At 61.8% G+C, this 27,413-nt stretch overlaps 1 protein-coding gene across 1 annotated transcript in view; it reads left to right on the top strand.

Annotated features, from left to right (window-relative positions):
* The window catches only part of DDR1 (discoidin domain receptor tyrosine kinase 1), a 28,653-nt gene extending 6,357 nt beyond the window's left edge, over window positions 1-22,296 (top strand). The window contains 19 exon segments of the mRNA XM_072847883.1: window positions 781-902; window positions 3,531-3,633; window positions 4,578-4,806; window positions 6,461-6,608; window positions 6,798-6,900; window positions 7,704-7,890; window positions 8,263-8,509; window positions 9,871-9,999; window positions 10,112-10,266; window positions 11,212-11,401; window positions 13,013-13,120; window positions 13,589-13,681; window positions 13,684-13,763; window positions 14,316-14,443; window positions 14,524-14,691; window positions 15,732-15,966; window positions 18,238-18,387; window positions 21,546-21,555; window positions 21,558-22,296. Coding sequence (XP_072703984.1) covers window positions 812-902; window positions 3,531-3,633; window positions 4,578-4,806; window positions 6,461-6,608; window positions 6,798-6,900; window positions 7,704-7,890; window positions 8,263-8,509; window positions 9,871-9,999; window positions 10,112-10,266; window positions 11,212-11,401; window positions 13,013-13,120; window positions 13,589-13,681; window positions 13,684-13,763; window positions 14,316-14,443; window positions 14,524-14,691; window positions 15,732-15,966; window positions 18,238-18,387; window positions 21,546-21,555; window positions 21,558-21,682 — 2,679 coding nt within the window. The 5' untranslated portion in view covers window positions 781-811 and the 3' untranslated portion in view covers window positions 21,683-22,296.
* Window positions 22,297-27,413: the final 5,117 nt, after the last annotated feature.

The following is a 27,413-nucleotide window of genomic DNA, read 5'->3' as shown; positions in this document are numbered from 1 at the left end:
ATCCCAGTCCTCCCAGTGCCTCCCAGTCCCCCTCCCAGTGCCATCAATCCCCATCCCAGTCCTCCCAGTTCCCTCCTGGTCCCTATCCCAGTCCTCCCAGTGCCTCCCAGTCCCCATCCCAGTCCTCCCAGTTCCCTCCCAGTCCCCCTCCCAGTGCCATCAATCCCCATCCCAGTCCTCCCAGTTCCCTCCCAGTCCCTATCCCTGTCCTCCCAGTGCCCACAGTCCCCATCCCAGTCCTCCCAGTTCCCTCCCGGTCCCTATCCCAGTCCTCCCAATGCCTCCCAGTCCCCCTCCCAGTGCCATCAATCCCCATCCCAGTCCTCCCAGTTCCCTCCCGGTCCCTATCCCAGTCCTCCCAGTGCCTCCCAGTCCCCCTCCCAGTGCCATCAATCCCCATCCCAGTCCTCCCAGTTCCCTCCTGGTCCCTATCCCAGTCCTCCCAGTGCCTCCCAGTCCCCATCCCAGTCCTCCCAGTTCCCTCCCAGTCCCTATCCCTGTCCTCCCAGTGCCATCAATCCACATCCCAGTCCTCCCAGTTCCCTCCCTGGTCCCTATCCCAGTCCTCCCAGTGCCTCCCAGTCCCCCTCCCAGTGCCATCAATCCCCATCCCAGTCCTCCCAGTTCCCTCCCGGTCCCTATCCCAGTCCTCCCAATGCCTCCCAGTCCCCCTCCCAGTGCCATCAATCCCCATCCCAGTCCTCCCAGTTCCCTCCCGGTCCCTGTCCCAGTCCTCCCAGTGCCTCCCAGTGAGTCCCAGTGTCCCTTCGCTGTCCCCAGGTGCGGTGACCAGGGCGGGGCCGGGGCCACCATGGGGGTCCTGCCCCTGCCCCTCCCCCTCCTGCTGCTGGCGGTGGGGACGCAGGCGTCCGGGCTGCAGCTCGATGGGCACCTCGACCTGGGTGAGACCCTATGGGGCGGCGGGGGGCCTATGGGGTCCATAGGGGCCACGTGAGGCTCTGGGTGCCCTATGGGGTCCATAGGGACCACGGGAAGCTCTGGGTGCCCTATGGGCCACACGAGGGTCTGGGTCCCCTATGGAGTCCATAGGGGCCACGTGAGGCTCTGGGTCCCCTATGGGGTCCATAGGGGCCACGTGAGGCTCTGGGTCCCCTATGGGGTCCATAGGGGCCACGTGAGGCTCTGGGTGCCCTATGGGGTCCATAGGGACCACGGGAAGCTCTGGGTGCCCTATGGGCCACACGAGGGTCTGGGTCCCCTATGGAGTCCATAGGGGCCACGTGAGGCTCTGGGTGCCCTATGGGGTCCATAGGGACCACGGGAAGCTCTGGGTGCCCTATGGGGTCCATAGGGACCACGGGAAGCTCTGGGTGCCCTATGGGCCACACGAGGGTCTGGGTCCCCTATGGAGTCCATAGGGGCCACGTGAGGCTCTGGGTCCCCTATGGGGTCCATAGGGGACATGTGAGGCTCTGGGTCCCCTATGGGGTCCATAGGGGCCACGTGAGGCTCTGGGTCCCTTATGGGTCACATGAGGCTCTGGGTCCCCTATGGGGTCCATAGGGGCCACGTGAGGCTCTGGGTCCCTTATGGGTCACATGAGGCTCTGGGTCCCCTATGGGGTCCATAGGGGCCACGTGATGCTCTGGGTCCCTTATGGGTCACGTGAGGCTCTGGGTCCCCTATGGGCCACATGAGGCTCTGGGTCCCTTACAGGGTCCATAGGGACCATGTGAGGCTGTGGGTCCCTTGTGGGGCACATAGGGGCCACGTGAGGCTCTGGGTCCCCTATGGGGTTCATAGGGGCCATGGGAAGCTCTGGGTCGCCTATGGGCCACATGAGGCTGTGGGTCCCTTGAGGGGCCATAGGGCCACGTGAGACTCTGGGTCCCTTATGGGGTCCATAGGGGCCACGTGAGGCTCTGGGTCCCCTACAGGGTCTATAGGGCTCCTGTGGGGTGGGAGAACTATAGGAAGTGGGTAGGGGCCACATGGGGTTGTGGATTCGCTATAGGACCCCTATGGGGTGGGAGGGCTATGGGGTCTATAGGGGCCCTGTGGGGCTGTGGGACTCCTATAGGGGCCACGCAGAGTCACGGGTCCCTATAGGGTCCCTACAGGCTGTGGGTCCCCTATAGGAGCCCTGTGGGGTGGGAGGGCTATAGGGGCTGCATAGGGGCCACATGGGGCTGTGGGTGCCCTATAGCGGCTCTATGGGGTGGGAGGGCTATAGGGGCTGTATAGGGGCTGCGTAGGGGGTCTGCAGGGGATGAGGCTGGCGTGTCCTCTGTGACCCCTGTGTGTCCCCCGCCGTGTCCCCAATGTCCCCCTATGTCCCCCCTGTGTCCCCAATGTCCCCTGTGTCCCCAATGTCCCCTATATGTCCCCAATGTCCCCTATATGTCCCCTGTGTCCCCTATGTGTCCCTGTGTCCCCAATGTCCCCCATGTGTCCCCGTGTCCCAATGTCCCCCCACGTCCCTCATGTCCCCCCATGTCCCCTGTGTCCCCAATGTCTCCCATGTGTCCCCATGTCCCCCGTGTCCCAATGTCCCCCCATGTCCCTCATGTCTCCCCATGTGTCCCCTGTGTCCCCAATGTCCCCCATGTCCCCTGTGTCCCCAATGTCCCCCATGTCCCCAATGTCCCCCATGTCTCCCTGTGTCCTCCCATGTCCCCATGTCCCAATGTCCCCCATGTCCCCCGTATCCCCACGTCCCCTCTGTCCCCAATGTCTCCTCCATGTCCCCAATGTCCCCCATGTCCCCCATGTCCCCAATGTCCCCCGTGTCCCCCATGTCCCTGTGTCCTCCCATGTCCCCATGTCCCAATGTCCCCCCATGTTCCCCTGTATCCCCATGTCCCCTCTGTCCCCAATGTCTCCTCCATGTCCCCATGTCCCCAATGTCCCCTGTGTCCCCCATGTCCCCTGTGTCCCCATGTCCCCTGTGTCTCCCATGTCCCCCATGTCCCCCCGTGTCCTCCCATGTCCCCTGTATCCCAATGTCCCCCAATGTCCCCCATGTCCCCCATGTCCCCCATGTCCCCATATCCCCGATGTCCCCCACATCCCCTGTGTCCTCCCATGTCCCAATGTCCCCCATGTCCCCTGTGTCCCAATGTCTCCCCATGTCCCTGTATCCCCACGTCCCCTCTGTCCCCCATGTCCCCTGTGTCCCAATGTCTCCTCCATGTCCCCAATGTCCCCCATGTCCCCCATGTCCCCCGTGTCCCCCATGTCCCCCTGTGTCCTCCAATGTCCCCATGTCCCAATGTCCCCCATGACCCCCATGTCCCCTGTGTCCCCATGTCCCCTGTGTCCCCCATGTCCCCCATGTCCCCCGTGTCCTCCCATGTCCCCTGTGTCCCAATGTCCCCCATGTCCCCAATGTCCCCATGTCCCCCCATGTCCCCCATGTCCCCATATCCCCGATGTCCCCCACATCCCCCTGTGTCCTCCCATGTCCCAATGTCCCCCATGTCCCCTGTGTCCCAATGTCTCCCCATGCCCCCAATGTCCCCCATGTCCCCCGTGTCCCCCGTGTCCCCAATGTCCCCCGTGTCCCCCAGGCAGGTGCCGCTTCGCCCTGGGCATGGAGGACGGCTCCATCCCCGACAGCCGCCTCTCGGCCTCCAGCGCCTGGTCCGACTCCACCGCCGCCCGCCACCGCCGGTCAGCCCCGTACGCACCAGTATACACCAGTACACACCAGTATGGCCCGGTACCCCCCTCCCCCCAACTCAGCATTCCCTCCCAGGCCCCCCCCCAGTGTCCCCACGGTGTCCCCACCCCAGAGCCACTGCTGCCTGCTGTGGCCAAGGAGTCCCAGTATGGCCCAGTCCCCTCCCAGTACTGTCCTGTGTCACCCAGGGTCCCCTGGGTGTCCCCAGGTCCCTCTGTCCCCGTGTCCCCATGTCCCCAGGTGTCCCCATGTCCCCTGGGTGTCCCTGTATCCTCAGGTTTCCCCATGTCCCTGGGTGTCCCCTGGGTGTCCCCATGTCCCCAGGTGTCCCCATGTCCCCACGCTGTCCCCAGGTCCCATGGGTGTCCTCATGTCCTTCTGTCCCTGGGTGTTGCCATGTCCCCAGGCTGTCCCCATGTCCCCTGGGTGTCCTCATGTCCTTCTGTCCCCGGGTGTCGCCATGTCCCCACGTGTCCCCATGCCCCCATGTCCCTGGGTGTCTGCAAAATGTCCTTGTGTTCCCCCAGGTGTCCCCGGGATGTCCCCATTTGCCAAGTGTCCCCATGTTCCCCAGGTGTCCCCATGATGTCCCCATGTCCTCTGAGTGTCCCCATGTTCCTGGGTGTCCCTAGCATGTCCCCTGGGTGTCCCCTGGTGTCCCTAGGATGTCCCCATGTCCCTTGGGTGTCCCCATGTTCCCCAGGTGTCCCCATATCCCTGAGTATCCCCATGATGTCCCCATGTACCCTGTGTGTCCCCATGTCCCTAGGTGTCCCTAGGATGTCCCCATGTCCCCTGGGTGTCCCCAGGTGTCCCCACGACCCCAGGACATCCCCATGTCCCCAGCCTGGGCCACAGCGATGGGGACAGCACCTGGTGCCCCCAGGCATCCCCACGTCCCCGGTGTCCCCAGGACGTCCCCCTGTGTCCCCAGGCTGGGTCGCAGCGATGGGGACGGTGCCTGGTGTCCCGCGGGTCCCGTCTTCCCGGAGGAGGAGGAGTTCCTGGAGGTGGACCTGGGTCGGCTGCACGTGGTGACACTGGTGGGGACACAGGGACGTCATGCCGGTGGCCACGGCAGGGAGTTTGCCCGCGCCTACCGACTGCGCTACAGCCGCGACCGGCACCGCTGGCTGCGCTGGCGTGACCGATGGGGCGCTGAGGTGACCGGGGATCTTGGGGACATCTTGGGGACCTTGGGGATGCTGAGGTGCTGAGGTGACCAGGGATCCTGGGGACATGTTGGGGACCTTGGGGATGTTGGGGTGCTGAGGTGACCAGGGACCTTGGGGACCTTGGGAATGTTGGTGCACCAAGGTGACCGGAGATCTTGGGGACATGTTGGGGACCTTAGGGATGTTGGGGTGCTGAGGTGACTGGGGATCTTGGGGACATGTTGGGGACATCTTGGGGATGTTGAGGTGTTGAGGTGACCGGGGACCTTGGGGACATCTTGAGGACCTAGGGGATGTTGGGGTGCTGAGGTGACCTGGGACCCTGGGGACATGTTGGGGACCTTGGGGATGTTGGGGTGCTGAGGTGACCAGGGACTTTGGAGACCTTGGGAATGTTGGTGCACCAAGGTGACCGGAGATCTTGGGGACATCTTGGGGACCTTGGGGATGTTGGGGTGCTGAGGTGACCAAGGACCTTGGGGACATCTTGGGGACCTTGGGGATGTTGGGGTGCTGAGGTGACCAGGGACTTTGGGGACCTTGGGAATGTTGGTGCACCAAGGTGACCGGAGATCTTGGGGACATGTTGGGGACCTTGGGGATGTTGGGGTGCTGAGGTGACCAGGGACCTTGGGGACATCTTGAGGACCTAGGGGATGTTGGGGTGCTGAGGTGACCGGGGATCTTGAGGACATGTTGGGGACCTTGGGGATGTTGGGGTGCTGAGGTGACCGGGGATCTTGAGGACATCTTGGGGACCTTGGGGATGTTGGGGTGCCGTGGGACACCCTGGGGACACTTTGGGGACATTGAGGTGCCAAGGTGACATGGGATTCCTTGGGGACACCTTGGGGACGTTGGGGTGCTGATCCCTGGGATCTCTGGGAGGGCACTGGGATGCAGGAGGGGACAGTGGGGGATCCTGGGGGATCCCTGGGGACACTGGGATCCCGGGGTGGTGGTGGTATCCCTGGGGATCCCTGGGAGGGCAGTAGGATCTCAGGGGATGATGGGATCCTTGGGAGATCCCGGGGGGGTGATGAGATCCCTGGGGATCCCCAGGGATTGCTGGGGACACTGGGATCCCCGGGGGGGGTGGTGGGACCCCTGGGGATCCCTGGGAGGGCAGTGGGATCTCGAGGGACAATTGGATCCTTGGGAGATCCTGGGGGTCAGTGGGATCCCTGGGGACCCCCAGGAATTGCTGGAGACCCTGGGATCCCGGGGGTGGTGGTGGGACCCCTGGGGGTCCCTGGGAGGGCGGTGGGATCTCAGGGGACGATGGGATCCTTGGGAGATCCCGGGGGTCAGTGGGATCCCTGGGGATCCCCAGGGATTGCTGGGGACACTGGGATCCCAAGGTGGTGGTGGGACCCCTGGGCATCCCTGGGAGGGCGGTGGGATCTCAGGGGACGATGGGATCCTTGGGAGATCCCGGGGGGGTGATGGGATCCCTAGGGGATTCCTGGGGATCCCTGGCAGGGCACTGGGATCTCAGTGGACAATGGGATCCTTGGGAGATCCCGGGGCTCAACGGGATCCCTGGGCTCATGAGGGGCTGGGAATCCCATGGGGTCACCGGGGAGGTCCCCGGCGGTGGGATCCATGTCCCCAGGGATCCCAGCGGATCCCGGTGACGCAGGTGATCGGGGGTAACGAGGACCCCGAGGGGGTGGTGCTGAAGGACCTGGCGCCGCCCCCCGTGGCGCGGGCGCTGCGCGTCTACCCCCGGGCCCCCCGCGCCATGAGCGTCTGCCTGCGCCTGGAGCTCTACGGCTGCCCGTGGGAGGGTGAGTGGCACCTCGTCACCCCCCTGTCACCCCCTCTGTCACCCTGTGTCACCTCCATCCCACCCCGTCACCCCTCAGTGCCACCCCATCTCAAAGCCCAGGGGTGTCCCCAGGGTGGTGGTCCCCCATCCCCATGTCCCCCACCCGACCCCGTGGTTGACCCCGTGGTGACATGTCCCCTGTCCCCAGCCGGGCTCCTGTCCTACACGGCGCCACGAGGACAGGTGATGGCCCTCGACCCGGCACCCGTTGTCCTCAATGACTCCACCTACGATGGATACAGCGTTGGCCCGTGAGTCCCCCAGATGTCCCCAGCTGTCCCCGAGGGTCACCTGCCCCAACCAGCCCCAAGAGTTCCCAAATTGGCCCCAGCTGGCCCCAAATTGTCTTCAGCCATCCTCAAGTGTCCCCAAACTGTCCACAACTGTCCCCAGACTGTCCCTGAACCTCCTCAGCTGTCCCCAGTGGTCTTCAAACTGTCCCCACGTGTCCCCAGCCAGCCTTGGCCATGCCCAAGAGTCCCCAAACTGTCCCCAGACTGGCCCTGGACCTCCCCAGATGTCCCCAGTGGTCCTCAAACTGTCCCCAAGAGTCCCCAACCAGCCTTGGCCATCTCCAAGTGTCTCCAAACCATCCCCAGCTGTCCCCAAACTGTCCCCAGGTGTCCCCAGACTGTTCTTGGCCATCTCCAACTGTCCCAAACATCTCCAAACAGGCTCCAACTGTCCCCAGATCATCCCCAACCATCCACCACTGTCCCCAAATGACCCCAAAGTGCCCCCAGATGGTCAACCACTGGCTCAAAACAGCCCTAGATTGTTCCCTGCTGTCCCCAACTGTCCCCAAATAGCCCAAACTGTCCCCAAATTGTCACCTGCTGGCCCCAAACAGCCCCAAACTGTCACCCACTGTCCCAAAAGAGCCTCAGACTGTCCCCAAATTGCCCCACCTGGCCCCAGTTGTCCCCCAGTGTCCCCAGCTGTCCCCCAAACAGCCCCGATTGCTCCCAAGTTGTGCTCTAGATCCCATGGGGGGGTTCCCAGGTGGGTGGGATGGGGGGACCCAGGTGTCCCGGTGTCCCCTGCCCCCCCCCAGGCTGCAGTTTGGGGGGCTGGGCCAGCTGGCGGATGGGGTGCTGGGGCTGGATGACTTCATGAGGAGCCGCGAGCGGCGTCTTTGGCCGGGCTACGACTACGTGGGATGGCGCCGACCCCCCGGTCCCCAACCCCACGTGGAGCTGGAGTTCGAGTTTGAGGGTCTCCGGGCCTTCCACGCCATGCAGGTGCCCCGGAGCATGCTGGGATAGCAGGGGAGGAGGGGCTGGGGCATGGTGGGAGGGTGCGAAAGGGGGTGCCCTAGGGCATTGGGGGGGCTGGTGGGCAATGGGGTGCCCCAGGGGATCATGGGAGTGAGGGCAATGGGTGGCCCGGGGCGTCATGGGGGTTTGGGCAAGGGGTCTGGCCTGGGAATTGTGGGATTGGTCGGCCACGGCACGGGTCCATGAGGGGCCATCACGTCAACCCCCCCTCAGGGTCTGGAACTTCCCATTGGAGACCCTTTGGCTTAGCACACCCCCCCTCCCCGCCCCCAGCTGCCCCAGGGCATCATGGGATGGTGGCCAACACCCATGATGGTGGCCAACACCCCCCCCCAGGTTCATTGCAACAACATGCACACGCGGGGGGTGAGCATCTTCGGGGAGGTGGAGTGCCGCTTCAAGAGGAGCCTGGCCACGGCCTGGGAGCCCACCCCGGCCACCCACAGCCTGGCCGGGGCCGTCAAGGACCCCAGCGCCCGCTCGGTCACTGTGCCCCTGGGTGGGCGCCAGGCCCGCTTCATCCAGTGCCACTTCTTCTTCGCCGGGGAGTGGATGCTCTTCAGTGAGATCACCTTCCTCTCAGGTGAGTCCTACCATGCCACGTGGCCTCCAGACCCACCTGGGCTTGGCATCCTCCTCCAACAGATTGGCTCTTGGGTTCAATGGTTGGGTGATGAGGTGGTTGGTTGGGCGAGGGGGTCATTGGTCGGGTGATGGGGTCATTGGTTGGGTGATGGGGTCATTGGTTGAGTGATGCGGAGGTTGGTTGGATGATGGGGAGGTTGGTTGGGTGATGGGCTGCATGAAGGCAATGATAGCTGGATGATGGGAAGGTTGGTTAGGTGGCAAGGAGGTTGGTTGAGAGATGGGATGGTTGGTTGGGTGATGGGATGGTTGGTTGGATCAAGGGATGGTTGGATGAAGGGATGGTTGATTGGGTGATGGGATGGTTGGTTGGATGAAGGGATGGTTGGTTGGGTGATGGGATGGTTGGTTGGATGAAGGGATGGTTGGTTGGGTGATGGGATGGTTGGTTGGATGAAGGGATGGTTGGTTGGGTGATGGGATGGTTGGTTGGATCAAGGGATGGTTGGATGAAGGGATGGTTGGTTGGGTGATGGGATGGTTGGTTGGGTGATGGGATGGTTGGTTGGATCAAGGGATGGTTGGTTGGGTGATGGGATGGTTGGTTGGATCAAGGGATGGTTGGTTGGGTGATGGGATGGTTGGATCAAGGGATGGTTGGTTGGATCAAGGGATGGTTGATTGGGTGATGGGATGGTTGGTTGGATCAAGGGATGGTTGGTTGGGTGATGGGATGGTTGGTTGGATCAAGGGATGGTTGATTGGGTGATGGGATGGTTGGATGAAGGGATGGTTGGCTGGGTGATGTGGTCATTGGTTGCATGATGGGCAGGTTGGTTGGATAATGAGGAGATTGGCTGGCTGGATGCTGGTTGGCCAGTCTAAGGGCTGGTTGTGAGACTGGTCGGTTAGCTGGTTGACTACTGAGCTGGTTGGGTGGTGGGATGGTTGGTTGGATGCAGGATTGGATTGTCAGTTGGTTAACTGTTGGTTAACCAGTCCAAGGGTGATCAGCTGGTTGCCTGTGGACTAGTTAGTTGGATGATGGGATGACTGGTTAGATGTTCGAGTCGTCATGTGATTGGTTGGTGAGTTGAAGGACAGGTTGGCTGGCCAGTTGGTTAACTGACTAGTTGGTTGACTAGTTGGTGGCTTGACTAGTTGGTTGGATGAGGTCAAAGCTGGTTGAGTGATTGCTTGGTTGGAGGTCAACCACCCTGTGAGCCGGTTGGTTGGCCTGTTGGCCAATGGGAAGGTGGTTTGTTTGAGTGGGTTGGTCAATGGGTTGGGGGCCCCCGGCCACTGCCCCCGCCCTCGTTAGCTACCTCGTTAAGGCGCCATGGGGCTTTCTCCCTGCAGATGCGGTGGAGGAGGCGGTGGGTGCCAGTGGGTGGCCCCCAGCCGCCCCCCCCGACCCCTCGGTGGGGGCCATGGCCGTCCCTGAGGACCCCTGGCACGTGGATATGGCTACCAACCTCACTACCCAGAGTAAGGCAGGGCTTAATGGGGCGGGGCTTAATTGGATGGGGCTTAACGGGGGGCAGGATCTGAGCAGGCGGGGCCAGGATGGCACCCTGCCCACCACCACCTCCCACGGCAGACCCTGGGGAGCCGAAGCCAGGGCAGCCAATCGCCAAAGCCGACCACAGCCACACGTCCATCCTGATTGGCTGCCTGGTGGCCATCATCTTGCTCCTATTGGCCGTCATCTTCCTCATCCTCTGGCGGCAGTACTGGAAGAAGATACTGGGGAAGGTGAGTGGGGTAATGGGCTCAACTGGGCACCTGGACGTCTGGGTCCAGTGGCCAAGCTCTTGGGAGGGTGGTGGGGTCAACTGGGAGGAACTGGGCACCTGGACGTCTGGGTCCAGTGGCCAAGCTCTTGGGAGGGTGGTGGGGTCAACTGGGAGGAACTGGGCACCTGGATGTCTGGGTTCAGTGGCCAAGGTCTAGGAGGGTGGTGGGGTCAACTGGGAGGAACTGGGCACCTGGACATGCAGGTCCAGTGGCCAAGCTCTTGGGAGGGTGGTGGGGTCAACTGGGAGGAACTGGGCACCTGGATGTCTGGGTTCAGTGGCCAAGGTCTAGGAGGGTGGTGGGGTCAACTGGGAGGAACTGGGCACCTGGACATGCAGGTCCAGTGGCCAAGCTCTTGGGAGGGTGGTGGGGTCAACTGGGAGGAACTGGGCACCTGGATGTCTGGGTTCAGTGGCCAAGGTCTGGGAGGGTGGTGGGGTCAACTGGGAGGAACTGGGCACCTGGACATGCAGGTCCAGTGGCCAAGCTCTTGGGAGGGTGGTGGGGTCAACTGGGAGGAACTGGGCACCTGGATGTCTGGGTTCAGTGGCCAAGGTCTAGGAGGGTGGTGGGGTCAACTGGGAGGAACTGGGCACCTGGACATGCAGGTCCAGTGGCCAAGCTCTTGGGAGGGTGGTGGGGTCAACTGGGAGGAACTGGGCACCTGGATGTCTGGGTTCAGTGGCCAAGGTCTGGGAGGGTGGTGGGGTCAACTGGGAGGAACTGGGCACCTGGACATGCAGGTCCAGTGGCCAAGCTCTTGGGAGGGTGGTGGGGTCAACTGGGAGGAACTGGGCACCTGGATGTCTGGGTTCAGTGGCCAAGGTCTGGGAGGGTGGTGGGGTCAACTGGGAGGAACTGGGCACCCGGACATCTGAGTCCACTTGAGGGTCCCGCCCACAGGCCCAGCGCCGGCCATCAGAGGACGAGCTGCGGGTGCAGCTCTCGGTGCCTGGTGACACCATTGTCATCAACAACGCGACAGGGGCGGCCCGGGGACACCCCCGCTATGAACGCATCCCCCCGGGCCAGGGCGAATACCAGGAGCCGACGCGGCCACGGCCATCGCTGCCCCCAGCTCCTCCTGGACCCGGTGAGTGGAGGAGGGAGGAAGGGATGGATGGAGATGGTATGGAGATAGGTGGAGACAACTTGGATGAGTAGATGGATGGAGAGATGGATGGATGGATGGATGGAAGAAGGGATGGAGGGACACCATATGGGGTGATGGATGGATGGATGGATGGAGAGATGGATGGATCAAGAGATGGATGGATGAATGGATGAAGGGATGGATGGAGAGGTGGAGGGACACCATATGGGGTGATGGATGGATGGATGGATGGAGAGATGGATGGATCAAGAGATGGATGGATGGATGAAGGGATGGAAGGAGAGGTGGAGGGACACCATATGGGGGTGATGGATGGATGGATGGATGGATGGATGGAGAGATGGATGGATCAAGAGATGGATGGATGGATGGATGAAGGGATGGAAGGAGAGGTGGAGACAACTTGGGTGGATGGATGAAAGGAAGGACAAAGGGATGGATGGAGATGGTATGGAGATAGGTGGAGACAACTTGGATGAGTGGATGGATGGAGAGATGGATGGATGGATGGATGGAAGAAGGGATGGAGGGACACCATATGGGGGGATGGATGGATGGATGGATGGAGAGATGGATGGATCAAGAGATGGATGGATGGATGGGTGAAGGGATGGATGGAGAGGTGGAGGGACACCATATGGGGGTGATGGATGGATGGATGGAGAGATGGATGGATCAAGAGATGGATGGATGGATGGATGAAGGGATGGAAGGAGAGGTGGAGGGACACCATATGGGGGTGATGGATGGATGGATGGATGAAGAGATGGATGGATCAAGAGATGGATGGATGGATGGATGAAGGGATGGAAGGAGAGGTGGAGGGACACCATATGGGGGGATGGATGGATGGATGGATGGAGAGATGGATGGATCAAGAGATGGATGGATGGATGGATGAAGGGATGGATGGAGAGGTGGAGGGACACCATATGGGGGTGATGGATGGATGGATGGATGGATCAAGAGATGGATGGATCAAGAGATGGATGGATGGAGGAAGGGATGGAAGGAGAGGTGGAGGGACACCATATGGGGGTGATGGATGGATGGATGGATCAAGAGATGGATGGATCAAGAGATGGATGGATGGATGGATGAAGGGATGGATGGAGAGGTGGAGACAACTTGGGTGGATGGATGAAAGGAAGGACAAAGGGATGGATGGAGATGGTATGGAGATAGGTGGAGACAACTTGGATGGGTAGATGGATGGAGAGATGGATGGATGGATGGATGGAAGAAGGGATGGAGGGACACCATATGGGGGTGATGGATGGATGGATGGATGGAGAGATGGATGGATCAAGAGATGGATGGATGGATGGGTGAAGGGATGGATGGAGAGGTGGAGGGACACCATATGGGGGTGATGGATGGATGGATGGATGGAGAGATGGATGGATGGATGGATGGATGAAGACCACCGGACGAGGGGTGATGGAGACCACATGGCCACCACACGGACACCAGGGTCCATCCAACCCTGCCCGTCCTCCTGCATTGGGAACACACCTTGGGCCGGGGGGGTGGGTGGGGGTGGAGCCTCCTGGCCCCACCCACTCACCTGACCCCACCCCCCCGCAGCAGCACCCCTTGCCAATCCGGCCTATCGGCTCCTGCTGGCCACCTACGCCCAGCCAATGGGAGGGCTCGCTCGGGCCCCACCTGATGGGGCTAAGCCAATCAATACAGATGGTAAGGGGGGGAGGGGGAGATGGGGAGCCCCGCCTCCAACCCACCTTGGCCCCACCCTCACCCATGACTGGCCCTGCCCCCTTTGGGGAAGCCCCTCCCCCTTTGGGTGAAGCCCCGCCTCCTGCTGGTGTAACCCCTCCCTTGCTGAAGCCCCACCCCTTTCCTGAAGCCCCACCTCCTCTTGCTGAAGCTCCTCCTCTTTTGGCCTACCCCCCTGCTGTAGCCCTGCCCCATCCTGGGTCGACTCCTCCCCCTCCTTGTTTTAGCTCCTCCCCTCGTTATAGCCCCTCCTCCTCTTGCCACAGCCCCGCCCTCTCTTGCTGTAACCCCACCCCTTCCAGTGCCCACCCCTCCTGCTGTAGCCCCTCCCCTTTTGGTGAAGCCCTGCCCCCTTGGAGAAGCCCCACCCCTGGGTGGTTCCCTGCCCCTCCCACTTTAGCCCCGCCCCACTGACACCCCTCCCCGCAGGTGCGGCAGAGCCCGAGGGGGGGGCGGGGGCCTATGCGGAGGCTGATGTCACCGGAGGCTCCGCCTATGCCGTGGCTGGCCCCGCCCCAGGCCCCGCCCCAGCCCCGCCCTCCCCACCTTCCCCCGCCGGCGCCTCCGCTTCCGCGAGAAGCTGGGGGAGGGGCAGTTTGGAGAGGTAAGCCCCCCCCCCCAGCACAAGCTCCACCCCTCGAGTGTTGGCCCCACCCCTGGTGTGAATGGTCACGCCCCCATTTCATGTGGCCCTGCCCCATCATGCCCTGCCCCGCCCTGTGGGCACAAGTCCCACCCATTTGTCATTGGCCCCGCCCCAGGTGCTGGCCCCTCCCTCTCACAGTCCCAACTCCGCCTCTTTTATACTGGCCCCACCCTTCATAGAAGCCCCACCCCTTCCATAATCTCCCTAGTCAGGGAAGCCACACCCCTCATATAAACCGCACCCCCACAGACCCTCTGCCCCATTAGCCCCACCCCCCTGACCCCCACCCAAGCCCCGCCCCTGAAGCTGAAACCACACCCCCATTCATTAAGCCCCGCCCCAGGGTGAAGCCATGCCCCTTGGGTGAAGCCCCCTCCCTCCCCGCGGGGAAACCTAGCCCCGCCCCCGGGGGCTTAGCCCCGCCCGCGCTGAGGCCCCGCCCCCGCGGTGTTTAGCCCCACCCCCGGGATGGCTTAGCCCCGCCCCGCGCTGAGGCCCCGCCCCCGGCAGGTGCTGCTGTGCGAGGTTGAGGACCCCCAGGCCCTGCCCCCCCTCTCCCGCCCCCCCGACCTGCCCCGAGGGCGCCCCCTGCTGGTCGCCGTCAAGGTCTTGCGCCCGGACGCTACCAAGAACGCCAGGTATGGGGGGAGGAGGGAGGGTCGGGGGGGTGTTTTCACGAGGGGCGTGCGAGGGGCGTGCGAGGCTGACGGGGGCGCAGGCGGGATTTCCTGCAGGAGGCGCGGACCCTGGGGCGCCTGCGGGACCCCAACATCGTGCGGCTGCTGGGGGTGTGCGCGGGGGCCGGCCCCCTCTGCATCATCACCGAGTACATGGAGCACGGCGACCTCCACCAGTTCCTGGGGGGGCCCCGCGGCCTCGCCCTCAGGTAGGCCACGCCCCCTTCGAGCCACGCCCCTTCGAGCCCTCCCTCCCTCCCCCCCGCGAGCCCCTTGGGGTCCTGCCCCTTTAAGCCCAGCCCTTCCCCACCCCGCTGCCCTTTGGCCCCGCCCATTGCCCCACAAGCTCCGCCCCACCCACAGGCTCTGCCCTGCCCACACACCACGCCCCTTGCTGTTTTGCCCACCCTCTTGCCTGTAGGCCCCACCCCTTTCTTGCAAGCCACGCCTCTCCACTTCAGCCACACCCCTTCTCTTGGGAGCCCCGCCCCATGTCTATAAGCCCCACCCCTTCTCCTGTAGCCCCGCCCCTTGCCCATGTAGCACCACCCTTCCCCATCAGCCATGCCCCTTGCCAGGAAGCCACACCCCTCTCCCATTAAACCACACCCTTCCCTTTAACCCCACCCCTTCACCACAAGCCACACCCCTCAGAAACTACACCCCTTGCCCCTTCAGCCCCACCCCTGCCCATAAGTCACACCCCCTTTAGCCACATCCTGCTCCCACAAGCCACACCCCTTGCCTAGAAGCCCCACCCCTTCCTTTGGCCCCACCCCTTCCTTTTAGCCCCCGCCCTTCCTCTTCCACCCTGGGCCACTAGCCCTCCTCCTTACCCCACCCCTCAGCCCCTGCCCTACCCCACCCCCATGCCCCACCCCTCATGCCTCACCCCTTAAGCCCCTCCTCCCTCTTTGGCCCCGCCCTTCCTCTTCAGCCCCGCCTCTTCCTCTTCCACCCCAGGCCCCCAGCTTCCCCCAACCCTCCCCAACCCCGCCCTCCCATGCCGCACCCCGGATGCCCCACCCCCTTAAACCCCTCCCCTGAAGCCACACCCCTTAAGCCCCTCCCCTTCCTCTTTGGCCCCACCCTTCCTCTTCAGCCCCACCCCTTCCTCTTCCACCCCAGGCCCCCACCTTCCCCCCACCCCTCCTCAGCCCCTCCCCAACCCCACCCTCCCACGCCCCACCCCCCCGACGCCCCACCCCCTTAAGCCCCGCCCCCTCTGACGCCCCACCCCCTCCCCCAGCCTGGCCACCCTGCTGCACGTGGGGGCTCAGATCGCCTCGGGGATGCGGTTCCTGGCGGGCTTGAACTTCGTCCACCGCGACCTGGCCACCCGCAACTGCCTGGTGGGGGAGGGCTTCACGGTCAAGGTGGCCGATTTCGGCATGAGCCGGCACCTCTACGCCGCCGATTATTACCGGGTCCGGGGCCGGGCCCTGCTGCCCATCCGCTGGATGGCCTGGGAGTGCATCCTCATGGTAAAGCAGGAGAGGGGCGGGGCTAAAAGGGAGGGGAGGGGCTAAAGAGGGGGGCAGGAGGGGTAGGGTAGCAAGGGGCAGAGTTAAGGGATTTGGGGTGGGGAAGGGGAATTGGGGCAGAACTGGGTGGAGTTCAGGGGGCTGGGGATATTGGAGGGGGATTTGGGCAGAATTGGGCAGAGTTAAGGGGATTTGGGGGCATTCGAGGGAGATTTGGGCAGAATTGGGCAGAGTTAAGGGGATTTGGGGGCATTCGAGGGAGATTTGGGCAGAATTGGGCAGAATTAAGGGGATTTGGGAACATCTGAAGGGGAGCGGGTAGCAATGGGCAGAGTAAAGGGGATTTGGGGGCACATGGCGGGATTAGGGCAGAATTGGGCAGAGTTAAGGGGATTTGGGGACATCTGAGGGAGAATTGGGCAGGGTGGGCAGAGTTAAGGGGATTTGGGGACATCTGAGGGAGAATTGGGCAGAATTGGGCAGAGTTAAGGGGATTTGGGGGTTGGAAAAGGAAATTTGGGCAGAATTAGGCAGCGTTAAGGGGATTTGGGGTGGAAGAAGGGAACTGAGGCAGAACTAGGTGGAGTTAAGGGGATTTGGGGGTGTATGGGGGATTTGGGCAGAACTGGGCGGAGTTAAGGGGTTTGGGGCACCAGAGGCAGATTTGGGCAAAAATGGGCAGAGTTAGGGGGATTTGGGGACATCTGAGGGAGATTTGGGCAGAACTGGGCAGAGTTAAGGGGATTTGGGGGTTGGAAAAGGAAATTTGGGCAGAATTGGGCAGAGTTAAGGGGATTTGGGGTGGGAAAAGGGAACTGGGGAAGAATTGGGTGGATTTAAGGGGATTTGGGGACACGGGTGGGGGGATTTGGGCAGAACTGGGCAGAGTTAAGGGGATTTGGGGATGTTTGAGGGAATTTGGGCAGAATTGGGCAGAGTTAAGGGGATTTGGGGATGTTTGAGGGAATTTGGGCAGAACTGGGCAGAGTTAAGGGGATTTGGGCAGAACTGGGCAGAATTAAGGGGATTTGGGGATGTTTGAGGGGAATTTGGGCAGAACTGGGCAGAGTTAAGGGGATTTGGGGATGTTTGAGGGGAATTTGGGCAGAAATGGGCAGAGTTAAGGGGATTTGGGCAGAACTGGGCAGAGTTAAGGGGATTTGGGGATGTTTGAGGGAATTTGGGCAGAACTGGGCAGAGTTAAGGGGATTTGGAGGCATTTTAGGGATATGGGCAGAATTGGGCAGAGTTAAGGGGATTTGGGCAGAACTGGGCAGAGTTAAGGGGATTTGGGGATGTTTGAGGGAATTTGGGCAGAAATGGGCAGAGTTAAGGGGATTTGGGCAGAACTGGGCAGAGTTAAGGGGATTTGGGGATGTTTGAGGGGATTTGGGCAGAACTGGGCAGAGTTAAGGGGATTTGGGGATGTTTGAGGGGAATTTGGGCAGAACTGGGCAGACTTAAGGGGATTTGGGGATGTTTGAGGGGAATTTGGGCAGAACTGGGCAGACTTAAGGATTTGGGGATGTTTGAGGGGGATTGGGGCAGAATGGGGCAGAGTAAAGGGGATTGGGGGATGTTTGAGGGGAATTTGGGCAGAACTGGGCAGAGTTAAGGGGATTTGGGCAGAATTGGGCAGAGTTAAGGGGATTTGGGGATGTTTGAGGGGAATTTGGGCAGAATTGTGCAGAGTTAAGGGATTTGGGGAGAATTGGGCAGAGTTAAGGGATTTGGGGATGTTTGAGGGGAATTTGGGCAGAACTGGGCAGACTTAAGGGGATTTGGGGATGTTTGAGGGATTTGGGCAGAACTGGGCAGAGTAAAGGGGATTTGGGGATGTTTGAGGGGAATTTGGGCAGAATTGGGCAGAGTTAAGGGGATTTGGGCAGAATTGGGCAGAGTTAAGGGGATTTGGGGATGTTTGAGGGGAATTTGGGCAGAAATGGGCAGAGTTAAGGGGATTTGGGGAGAATTGGGCAGAGTTAAGGGGATTTGGGGATGTTTTAGGGGATATGGGCAGAATTGGGCAGAGTTAACGGGATTTGGGCAGAATTGCGCAGAGTTAAGGGGATTTGGGGATGTTTGAGGGGAATTTGGGCAGAAATGGGCAGAGTTAAGGGGATTTGGAGGCATTTTAGGGGATATGGGCAGAATTGGGCAGAGTTAAGGGGACTGGGGCAGCAGCATGGGGATAGGTTGGCTAGGGGTAGGCGGTGCCTGCATGGGCGTGTCCGGGGGGGCGTGTCCATGCTAGTCCCCGCCCCCACGCAGGGCACCTTCACGCCAGCCAGCGACGCCTGGGCTTTTGGGGTGACGCTGTGGGAGGTGCTGACGCGGTGCCGCGAGCAGCCCTACGGGCGCCTGAGCGACGAGCAGGTCATCGCCAACGCCGGGCACCACTTCCGCGCCCAGGGCCGCCAGGTGGGCACTGGGAGGGACTGGGAGGGGGCTGGGGGGCACTGGGAGGGACTGGGAGGCACTAGGAGGCACTGGGAGGGGGCTGGGGGCACTGGGAGGGACTGGGAGGGACTGGAAGGTGGCTGGTGGCCACTGGGTGGGACTGAGAGGCACTGGGAGGGGGCTAGAGGGTACTGGGAGGCACTGGGAGGGGCTGGGGGTACTGGGAGGCACTGGGAGGGGGCTGGGGAGCACTGGAAGGGGGCTGGGGGATGCTGGGGTTGCTGGGAGGCACCAGCTAGCACTGGGAGGGGACTGGGGGCACTGGGAGGGACTGAGAGGCACTGGGGGCACTGGGAGGGGCTGGGGGGCACAGAGAGGGACTGGGAGGAGAGTGGGAGGCACTGGAAGGGGACTGGGGGCACTGGGAGGTGGCTGGGGGGATGCTGGGGGTCTCTGGGAGGCACTGGAGGGCACTCAGAGGGACTGGGAGGGCACTGGGAGGGGGCTGGGGAGTACTGGGAGGGACTGGAGAGGACACAGAGGGGGACTTGGGGGCACTGGGAGGACACTGAGAGGGGACTGGGGAGCACTGGGAGGGACTGGGAGGAGGCTGGGGGGATGCTGGCATTGCTGGGAGTCACTGGGGAGCACTTGGAGGGACTGGGAGGACACTGGTGGGGACTTGGGGATACTGGGAGGAACTGGGAGGGGACTGGGGAGTACTGGGAGGGGACTGGGGGGCACTGGGAGGCACTGGGGGGGACTGGGAGGACCCTGAGTGTCCCCAGGAGAACCTGCTGTGCCCCTCTAGGTGCCCAGTTACCCCCAAGCTGCTCCCAGTTACCCCCCGTACTCCCAGTCACTCCATCACTCCCAGTCATTCCACTACTCCCAGTTACCCCCATTACTCCCAGTTACTCCCATTACTCCCAGTTACCCCCAGTTACTGCCAGTTACTCCCAGTTACTCCCATCAATCCCAGTCACTCCATTATTCCCAGTTACTCCCATCACTCCCAGTTACTCCCAGTTACCACCATTACTCACAGTTACTCCCAGTCACCCCCAGTTACTCCCAGTTACTCCCATCACTCCCAGTCAACCCCAGTTACTCCCAGTTATCCCCATTACTCCCAGTTACTCCCAGTTACCCCCATTACTCCCAGTCATCCCCATTACTCCGAGTTACTCACAGTACTCCCAGTTACTCCCAGTTACCCCCATTACTCCCAGTTACTCCCAGTAACCCCCATTACTCCCAGTCAACCCCAGTTAACTCCCAGTTACTCCCATCACTTCCAGTCACCCCCAGTTACTCCCAGTTACCCCCATCATTCCCAGTTACCCCCATCATTCCCAGTTACTCCCACTACTCCCAGTTACTCCCATCGATCCCAGTCACTCCATTACTCCCAGTTACTCCCACTACTCCCAGTTACCCACAGTACTCCCAGTCACTCCATCACTCCCAGTCACCCCCAGTTACTCCCAGTAACCCCCATTTCTCCCAGTTAGTCCAATCACTCCCGGTCACCCCCAGTTACTCCCAGTTACCCCCATTACTCCCAGTCAACCACAGTTACTCCCATCACTCCCAGTCACCCCCAGTTACTCCCAGTTACTCCCACTACTCCCAGTTACTCCCAGTTACTCCAATCACTCCCGGTCACTCCCAGTTACTCCCAGTTACCCCCATTACTCCCAGTCATCCCCATTACTCCCAGTTACTCCCAGTCACTCCCAGTTACCCCCATTACTCCCAGTCATCCCCATTACTCCCAGTTACTCACAGTACTCCCAGTTACTCCCATCACTCCCGGTCACCCCCAGTTACTCCCAGTTACCCCCGTTACTCCCAGTAACCCCCATTACTCCCAGTCAACCCCAGTTAACTCCCAGTTACTCCCATCACTTCCAGTCACCCCCAGTTACTCCCAGTTACCCCCATCATTCCCAGTTACCCCCATCATTCCCAGTTACTCCCAGTCACTCCCAGTTACTCCCACTACTCCCAGTTACCTCCAGTTACCCCCAGTTACTCCCACTACTCCCAGTTACCCACAGTACTCCCAGTCACTCCATCACTCCCAGTCACCCCCAGTTACTCCCAGTAACCCCCATTTCTCCCAGTTACTCCAATCACTCCCGGTCACCCCCAGTTACTCCCAGTAACCCCCATTTCTCCCAGTTACTCCCAGTTACTCCCATCACTCCCAGTCACCCCCAGTTACTCCCAGTTACTCCCACTACTCCCAGTTACTCCCAGTTACTCCAATCACTCCCGGTCACTCCCAATTACTCCCAGTTACCCCCAGTACTCCCAGCACTCCCAGTTACTCCCATTTATCCCAGTCACTCAATTACTCCCAGTTAGTCCCACTTACTCCCAGTTACTCCCATCACTCCCAGTCACCCCCAGTTACTCCCACTACTCCCAGTTACCCCCAGTACTCCCATTCACTCCATCACTCCCAGTCACCCCCAGTTACTCCCAGTAACCCCCATTTCTCCCAGTTACTCCCATCACTCCCAGTCACCCCCAGTTACTCCCAGTTACTCCCATCACTCCCAGTCACCCCCAGTTACTCCCAGTTACCCCCAGTACTCCCAGCACTCCCAGTTACTCCCATTTATCCCAGTCACTCCATTACTCCCAGTTAGTCCCACTTACTCCCAGTTACTCCCATCACTCCCAGTCACCCCCAGTTACTCCCACTACTCCCAGTTACCCCCAGTTACTCCCAGTTACTCCCACTACTCCCAGTTACCCCCAGTACTCCCATTCACTCCATCACTCCCAGTTACTCCCAGTAACCCCCATTTCTGCCAGTTACTCCCAGTTACTCCAATCACTCCCGGTCACCCCCAGTTACTCCCAGTAACCCCCATTTCTCCCAGTTACTCCCAGTTACTCCCAGTTACTCCCATCACTCCCGGTCACCCCCAGTAACCCCCATTTCTCCCAGTTACTCCCAGTTACTCCCAGTTACTCCAATCACTCCCGGTCACTCCCAGTTACTCCCAGTTACCCCCATTACTCCCAGTCATCCCCATTACTCCCAGTTACCCCCATTACTCCCAGTTACTTCCAGTACTCCCGGTCACGCCCATCACTCCCAGTTCCCCCAGTACTCCCAGTTCCCCGTGACCCCCGTGACCCCGTGACCCCCGTGACCCCAGGAGTACCTGCCCTGCCCCCGGGCTGCCCGGCGGCGCTGCACGGGGTGATGCTGCGCTGCTGGTCCCGCGACGCCGCCGACCGCCCGTCCTTCGGCCTCCTGCACCGCCTGCTGCGCGACCGCACTGTCCTCACCTGAGCCTCCTCCTCCTCCTCCCCCCCCTCTTCCTCACCCCCAGCATCCTTCGTCCCTCCTTCAGCCCCCCTCTTCATCCTCCTCCTCCTCATTGGAATCATCCTTCCTCCTTCCTCCTCCTCATCCTCCTCCTCCGTCGTCCTCCTCATTCTCATGCTCCTCCTCCTCCTTCATCCTCCTCCTCCTTCATCGTCCTCCTCATCCTCCTTGTTCTCTTCCTCCTCCTCATTCTCTTCCTCCTCCTCATTCTCCTCCTCCTCCTCCTTCATCCTCCTCCTCCTCCTCCTTCATCCTCCTCCTCCTTCATCCTCCTCCTCATCCTCCTTGTTGCCATCCTCCTCCTCCTCCTCCTTCATCCTCTTCCTCCTCCTCCCTGTCCTCTTCCTCACCCCCAGCATCCTTCGTCCCTCCTTCAGCCTCCCTCTTCATCCTCCTCCTCCTCATTGGAATCATCCTTCCTCCTTCCTCCTCCTCATCCTCCTCCTCCGTCGTCCTCCTCATTCTCATGCTCCTCCTCCTCCTTCATCCTCCTCCTCCTTCATCGTCCTCCTCATCCTCCTTGTTCTCTTCCTCCTCCTCATTCTCCTCCTCCTCCTCCTTCATCCTCCTCCTCCTTCATCCTCCTCCTCATCCTCCTTGTTGTCATCCTCCTCCTCCTCCTCCTTCATCCTCCTCCTCCTTCATCCTCCTCCTCATCCTCCTCCTCCTTCGTCCTCCTCCTCCTCCTTCATCCTCCTCCTCCTTCATCCTCCTCCTCATCCTCCTCCTCCTTCATCCTCCTCCTCCTCCTTCATCCTCCTCCTCCTTCATCCTCCTCCTCATCCTCCTTGTTGCCATCCTCCTCCTCCTCCTCCTTCATCCTCCTCTTCCTCCTCCCCGTCCTCTTCCTCACCCCCAGCATCCTTCGTCCCTCCTTCAGCCTCCCTCTTCATCCTCCTCATTGGAATCATCCTTCCTCCTTCCTCCTCCTCATCCTCCTCCTCCGTCGTCCTCCTCATTCTCATGCTCCTCCTCCTCCTTCATCCTCCTCCTCCTTCATCGTCCTCCTCATCCTCCTTGTTCTCTTCCTCCTCCTCATTCTCCTTCTCGTCCTCCTTCATCCTCCTCCTCATCCTCCTTGTTGTCATCCTCCTCCTCCTCCTCCTTCATCCTCCTCCTCCTTCATCCTCCTCCTCATCCTCCTCCTTCATCCTCCTCCTCCTTCATCTTCCTCCTCCTTCATCTTCCTCCTCCTCCTTCCCCTCCACCTCCTTCTCCTTCATCTTCCTCACCATCACCCTCATTCTTCATCCTCCTTCATCTTCCTCCTCCCCTCTCCTCCCACATCTTCCTCTTCACCCAACACTGGAAGCACCCAACACTACTGACATGGGACCCCCCCGACCCCTGGGACCCCCCCGACCCCTGGGACCACCCAGAACTCTGGGACCCCCCGAGATCTATGGGTGCCCCCCCAGATCTATGGGTGCCCCCCAGACCCCTGGGACCCCCAGACCCCTGGGACCCCCCAGATCTATGGGTACCCCCAAATCTATGGGTGCCCCCCCGACCCCTGGGATCCCCCGACCCCTGGGACCCCCAGACCCCTGGGACCCATCCAGACCTATGGGTGCCCCCCAACCCCTGGGACCATCCAGACCCCTGGGAATCCCCAGATCTATGGGTGCCCCCCAGACCTATGGGTGCTCCCTAGACCCCTGGGACCCCCAGATCCCTGGGACCCCCCAGATCTATGGGTGCCCCCAGGCCCCTGGGACCCCTGCAACCCCTGGGACCACCCAGACCCCTGGGACACCCCAGATCTATGGGTGCCCCCAGACCCCTGGGACCCCCAGACCCCTGGGACCCCCCCAGATCTATGGGTGCCACCCCAGATACCTGAGACCACCCCAGATACCTGGGTCCCCCCCAGACCCATCTCCACTCAACACCCTCATTCCTCATTAGCGGGGGGGCTAATTAGCGACGGGGGCAGTGGGGGAGGGGCGGCGGCCGGGGTGGGGGAGGGGCTGTAAATATTTGGTGCCGAAACGGAGATTTTTACACTAATATATAGAGGTTTTTGGGGTGGTTTGTGTCCGTCTCGTCTGTGTCAGGGTGCTCGGACCCCTGCGTCACCCATTGGGTGCCCGAACACCAGGGTCCCCACCCGGTGCTCGGACCCCTGGGTCCCCCACTTGGGTGCCTGGACTCCTGGGTCCCCCCCCCGGTGCCTGGACCCCAGGGTCACCCCTGGGGTGCCCGGACACGTGGGTCACCCCTTGGGTGCCTGGACTCCTGGGTCCCCCCCCCGGTGCTTGGACCCCAGGGTCACCCCTGGGGTGCCTGGACGCCTGGGTCCCCCCCTTTGGGTGCCCAAACACCTGGGTCCCCCCTTGGGTGCCCAAATGCCTGGGTCCCCCCCCGGTGCTCAGACCCCTGGGTGCCCCCTCAGTGCCCATACGCCTGGGTCCCCCTTTGGGTGCCCAAACACCTGGGTCCCCCCTTGGGTGCCCAAACACCTGGGTCCCCCCTTGGGTGCCCGAATGCCTGGGTCCCCCCCCGGTGCTCAGACCCCTGGGTGCCCCCTCAGTGCCCGTACACCTGGGTCCCCCCCCTTGTGTGCCCAAACACCTGGGTCCCCTCCAGGGTGCCCGAATGCCGGGGTCCCCCCGGTGCTCAGACCCCTGGGTGCCCCCTCAGTGCCCGTACGCCTGGGTCCCCCTCCTTTGGGTGCTCAAACACCTGGGTCCCCCCTTGGGTGCCCAAACACCTGGGTCCCCCTTGGGTGCCCAAATGCCTGGGTCCCCCCGGTGCTCAGACCCCTGGGTGCCCCCTCAGTGCCCGTACACCTGGGTCCCCCCCCTTGTGTGCCCAAACACCTGGGTCCCCTCCAGGGTGCCCGAATGCCTGGGTCCCCCCCCCGGTGCTCAGACCCCTGGGTGCCCCCTCAGTGCCCGTACGCCTGGGTCCCCCCTTTGGGTGCTCAAACACCTGGGTCCCCCCTTGGGTGCCCAAACACCTGGGTCCCCCCTTGGGTGCCCAAATGCCTGGGTCCCCCCCCGGTGCTCAGACCCCTGGGGGCCCCCCCAGTGCCCGTACACCTGGGTCCCCCCCTTTGGGTGCCCAAACACCTGGGTCCCCCCTTGGGTGCCCAAACACCTGGGTCCCCCTTGGGTGCCCAAATGCCTGGGTCCCCCCGGTGCTCAGACCCCTGGGTGCCCCCTCAGTGCCCGTACACCTGGGTCCCCCCCCTTTGGGTGCCCAAACACCTGGGTCCCCCCCCTTGGGTGCCCAAACACCTGGGTCCCCCCTTGGGTGCCCAAATGCCTGGGTCCCCCCCCGGTGCTCAGACCCCTGGGTGCCCCCTCAGTGCCCGTACGCCTGGGTCCCCCTCCTTTGGGTGCTCAAACACCTGGGTCCCCCCTTGGGTGCCCAAACACCTGGGTCCCCTCCAGGGTGCCCAAATGCCTGGGTCCCCCCCCGGTGCTCAGACCCCTGGGTGCCCCCTCAGTGCCCGTACACCTGGGTCCCCCCCCTTGGGTGCCCGAACACCTGGGTCCCCCTTGGGTGCCCAAATGCCTGGGTCCCCCCCCCGGTGCTCAGACCCCTGGGTGCCCCCTCAGTGCCCGTACACCTGGGTCCCCCCCCTTGGGTGCTCAAACACCTGGGTCCCCCCTTGGGTGCCCAAACACCTGGGTCCCCTCCCGGGTGCCCGGATGCCCGGGTCCCCCCCGGTGCTCAGACCCCTGGGTGCCCCTCAGTGCCCGTACGCCTGGGTCCCCCCCCTTGGGTGCCCAAACACCTGGGTCCCCCCTTGGGTGCCCAAACACCTGGGTCCCCTCCAGGGTGTCTGGACGCCTGTGTCCCCTCCAGGGTGGCATCAGGGTGACCTGTGGGTCGGCACATGGGTTTGCGGTGACCCCAGGCACGCGGGGCTGCCCCCACCCTTATTCTCTGACGCACGAGACACCCACCCACCCCAAGGGGCTGGAAGGGCACCCAGGCATCCGGAAAGGGCACCCAGGCCGCCGGGCCTTGGGGGTTTTCCCAGCTCGGTGAAGCGGGTGATTCCCGGAAGGGTCGGGAACCGGTGGCACCCGGTGGCACCCAGTGTCACCCTGACCCCTGTGTCCCCATAGGGGTGCCTGGACCTTGGGAGGGGGGGGAGACGATCCCCCCCCCCCCCTTTTTTTTTTTTTGGGGGGTGTCTGGCATACAGCGGGGTGTCCGGATAGTTGGGTCCTCTCTGCCCATCCCCCCCCCCCCCTTTTGGATGTGGAAAAGCAGAGAATGACGCAAACACCCCTCCCGCTCCCCCACCCCCCATGACTCAGGGCTTAGGAACCCAAGCGTCCGCCCAGCCCCCACCCTCCGCTCAGTAGGGGACCCAGACGTTTGGGTGTCTCATCCTATAGGTCCCCGTCCCCCAGGGAGACCCAGACATCTGGGTGTCTCATCCTATAGGTCCCCTCCCCCAGGGGACCCAGATGTCTGGGTGTCCCCCACCCCCACCCTATAGACCCCACCCCAAAAAGGGGCCCCAGGCGTCGCGCACGAATCTGAGCCCGGTTGTGCAACGTGGGAAAATCCGTGGCGTGACACACGTGTAACGGGGGGGGGGGAGGCAGGAAGCTATAGGGGCTATAGGGGAAGGGGGGCTGCAGGGGGTTTTGGGGGGGTTAGGCAGGAGGTCAATGCACAGTGAAGCCCTCTTTATGCCTTCCCATCCCTATACACCCCCTAAACAGCCCCTATATACCCATATATGCTCCTATGCACTGCCATAACGCCTTATATATCCCCTATGCGGTCATAAATCCCCATACAACCCCATATGCACCTTTATGTCCAAGTGTTTCCCCATACACTCCTATATACCCCCATACACCCCCAAACTCCCCTATAGCCCACTGTACCTCTCCATACACCCCCTACATTCATTTACACAGCCCCATAGACCAGTATACTCCCCATATACCCCCATACCCCTCTATACACCCCCATACAGCCCTATGCATCCCCATACACCCCTATAGACCCCCTGAACCCCCTCTACAGCCTCTCTACACCTCTGTGAGCTCCTCTAGACCCCCGTACACCCCCTATATAGCCCCTATACAAGCCCTAAAGACACTATAGACCTCCCTTAAAGATCCTAAGGACCCCTATAGACCTCCATACACCCTCTATAGCCCCCTATAGCCACCCATACACCCTCTGTACAGTCCCCTAAAGCCCTCCATGCAACCCCTGTAGTACACCCCCTATAGCCCCGCTCATACACTCTCTGTAGCCCCCTACAGCTCCCTTTCACCCCAGACAACCCCTATATCCCCTATACCCCTCCATGCAACCCTTGTAGCCCCCATACACCCCCTATAGCCCCCTATGCCTCTCCATGCAACCCCTGTAGCCCCCAATACACCCCCTATAGCCCCCTCATGCACTCTCTATAGTCCCCTACAGCTCCCTATCGCTCCATACAACCCCTATAGCCCCTATACCCCTCCATGCAACCCCTGTAGCCCCCATACACCCCCTATAGCCCCTATACCTCTCCATGCAACCCCTGTAGCCCACATACACCCCCTATAGCCCCTCATGCACTCTCTCTAGTCCCCCTACAGCTCCCTGTAGCCCCCATACAACCCCTATAGCCCCTATACCTCTCCACGCAACCCCTGTAGCCCCCAATACACCCCCTATAACCCCTCTCATACACTCTATAGTCCCCTACAGCCCCCTATCGCTC

The sequence above is a fragment of the Ciconia boyciana genome, chromosome 29 (genome assembly GCF_034638445.1).
Source record: "Ciconia boyciana chromosome 29, ASM3463844v1, whole genome shotgun sequence".
NCBI classification, from domain to species: domain Eukaryota; kingdom Metazoa; phylum Chordata; class Aves; order Ciconiiformes; family Ciconiidae; genus Ciconia; species Ciconia boyciana.
The sequence above is the reverse complement of the archived record's forward strand: the minus strand, read 5'-3'. Positions and strand labels throughout refer to the sequence as shown.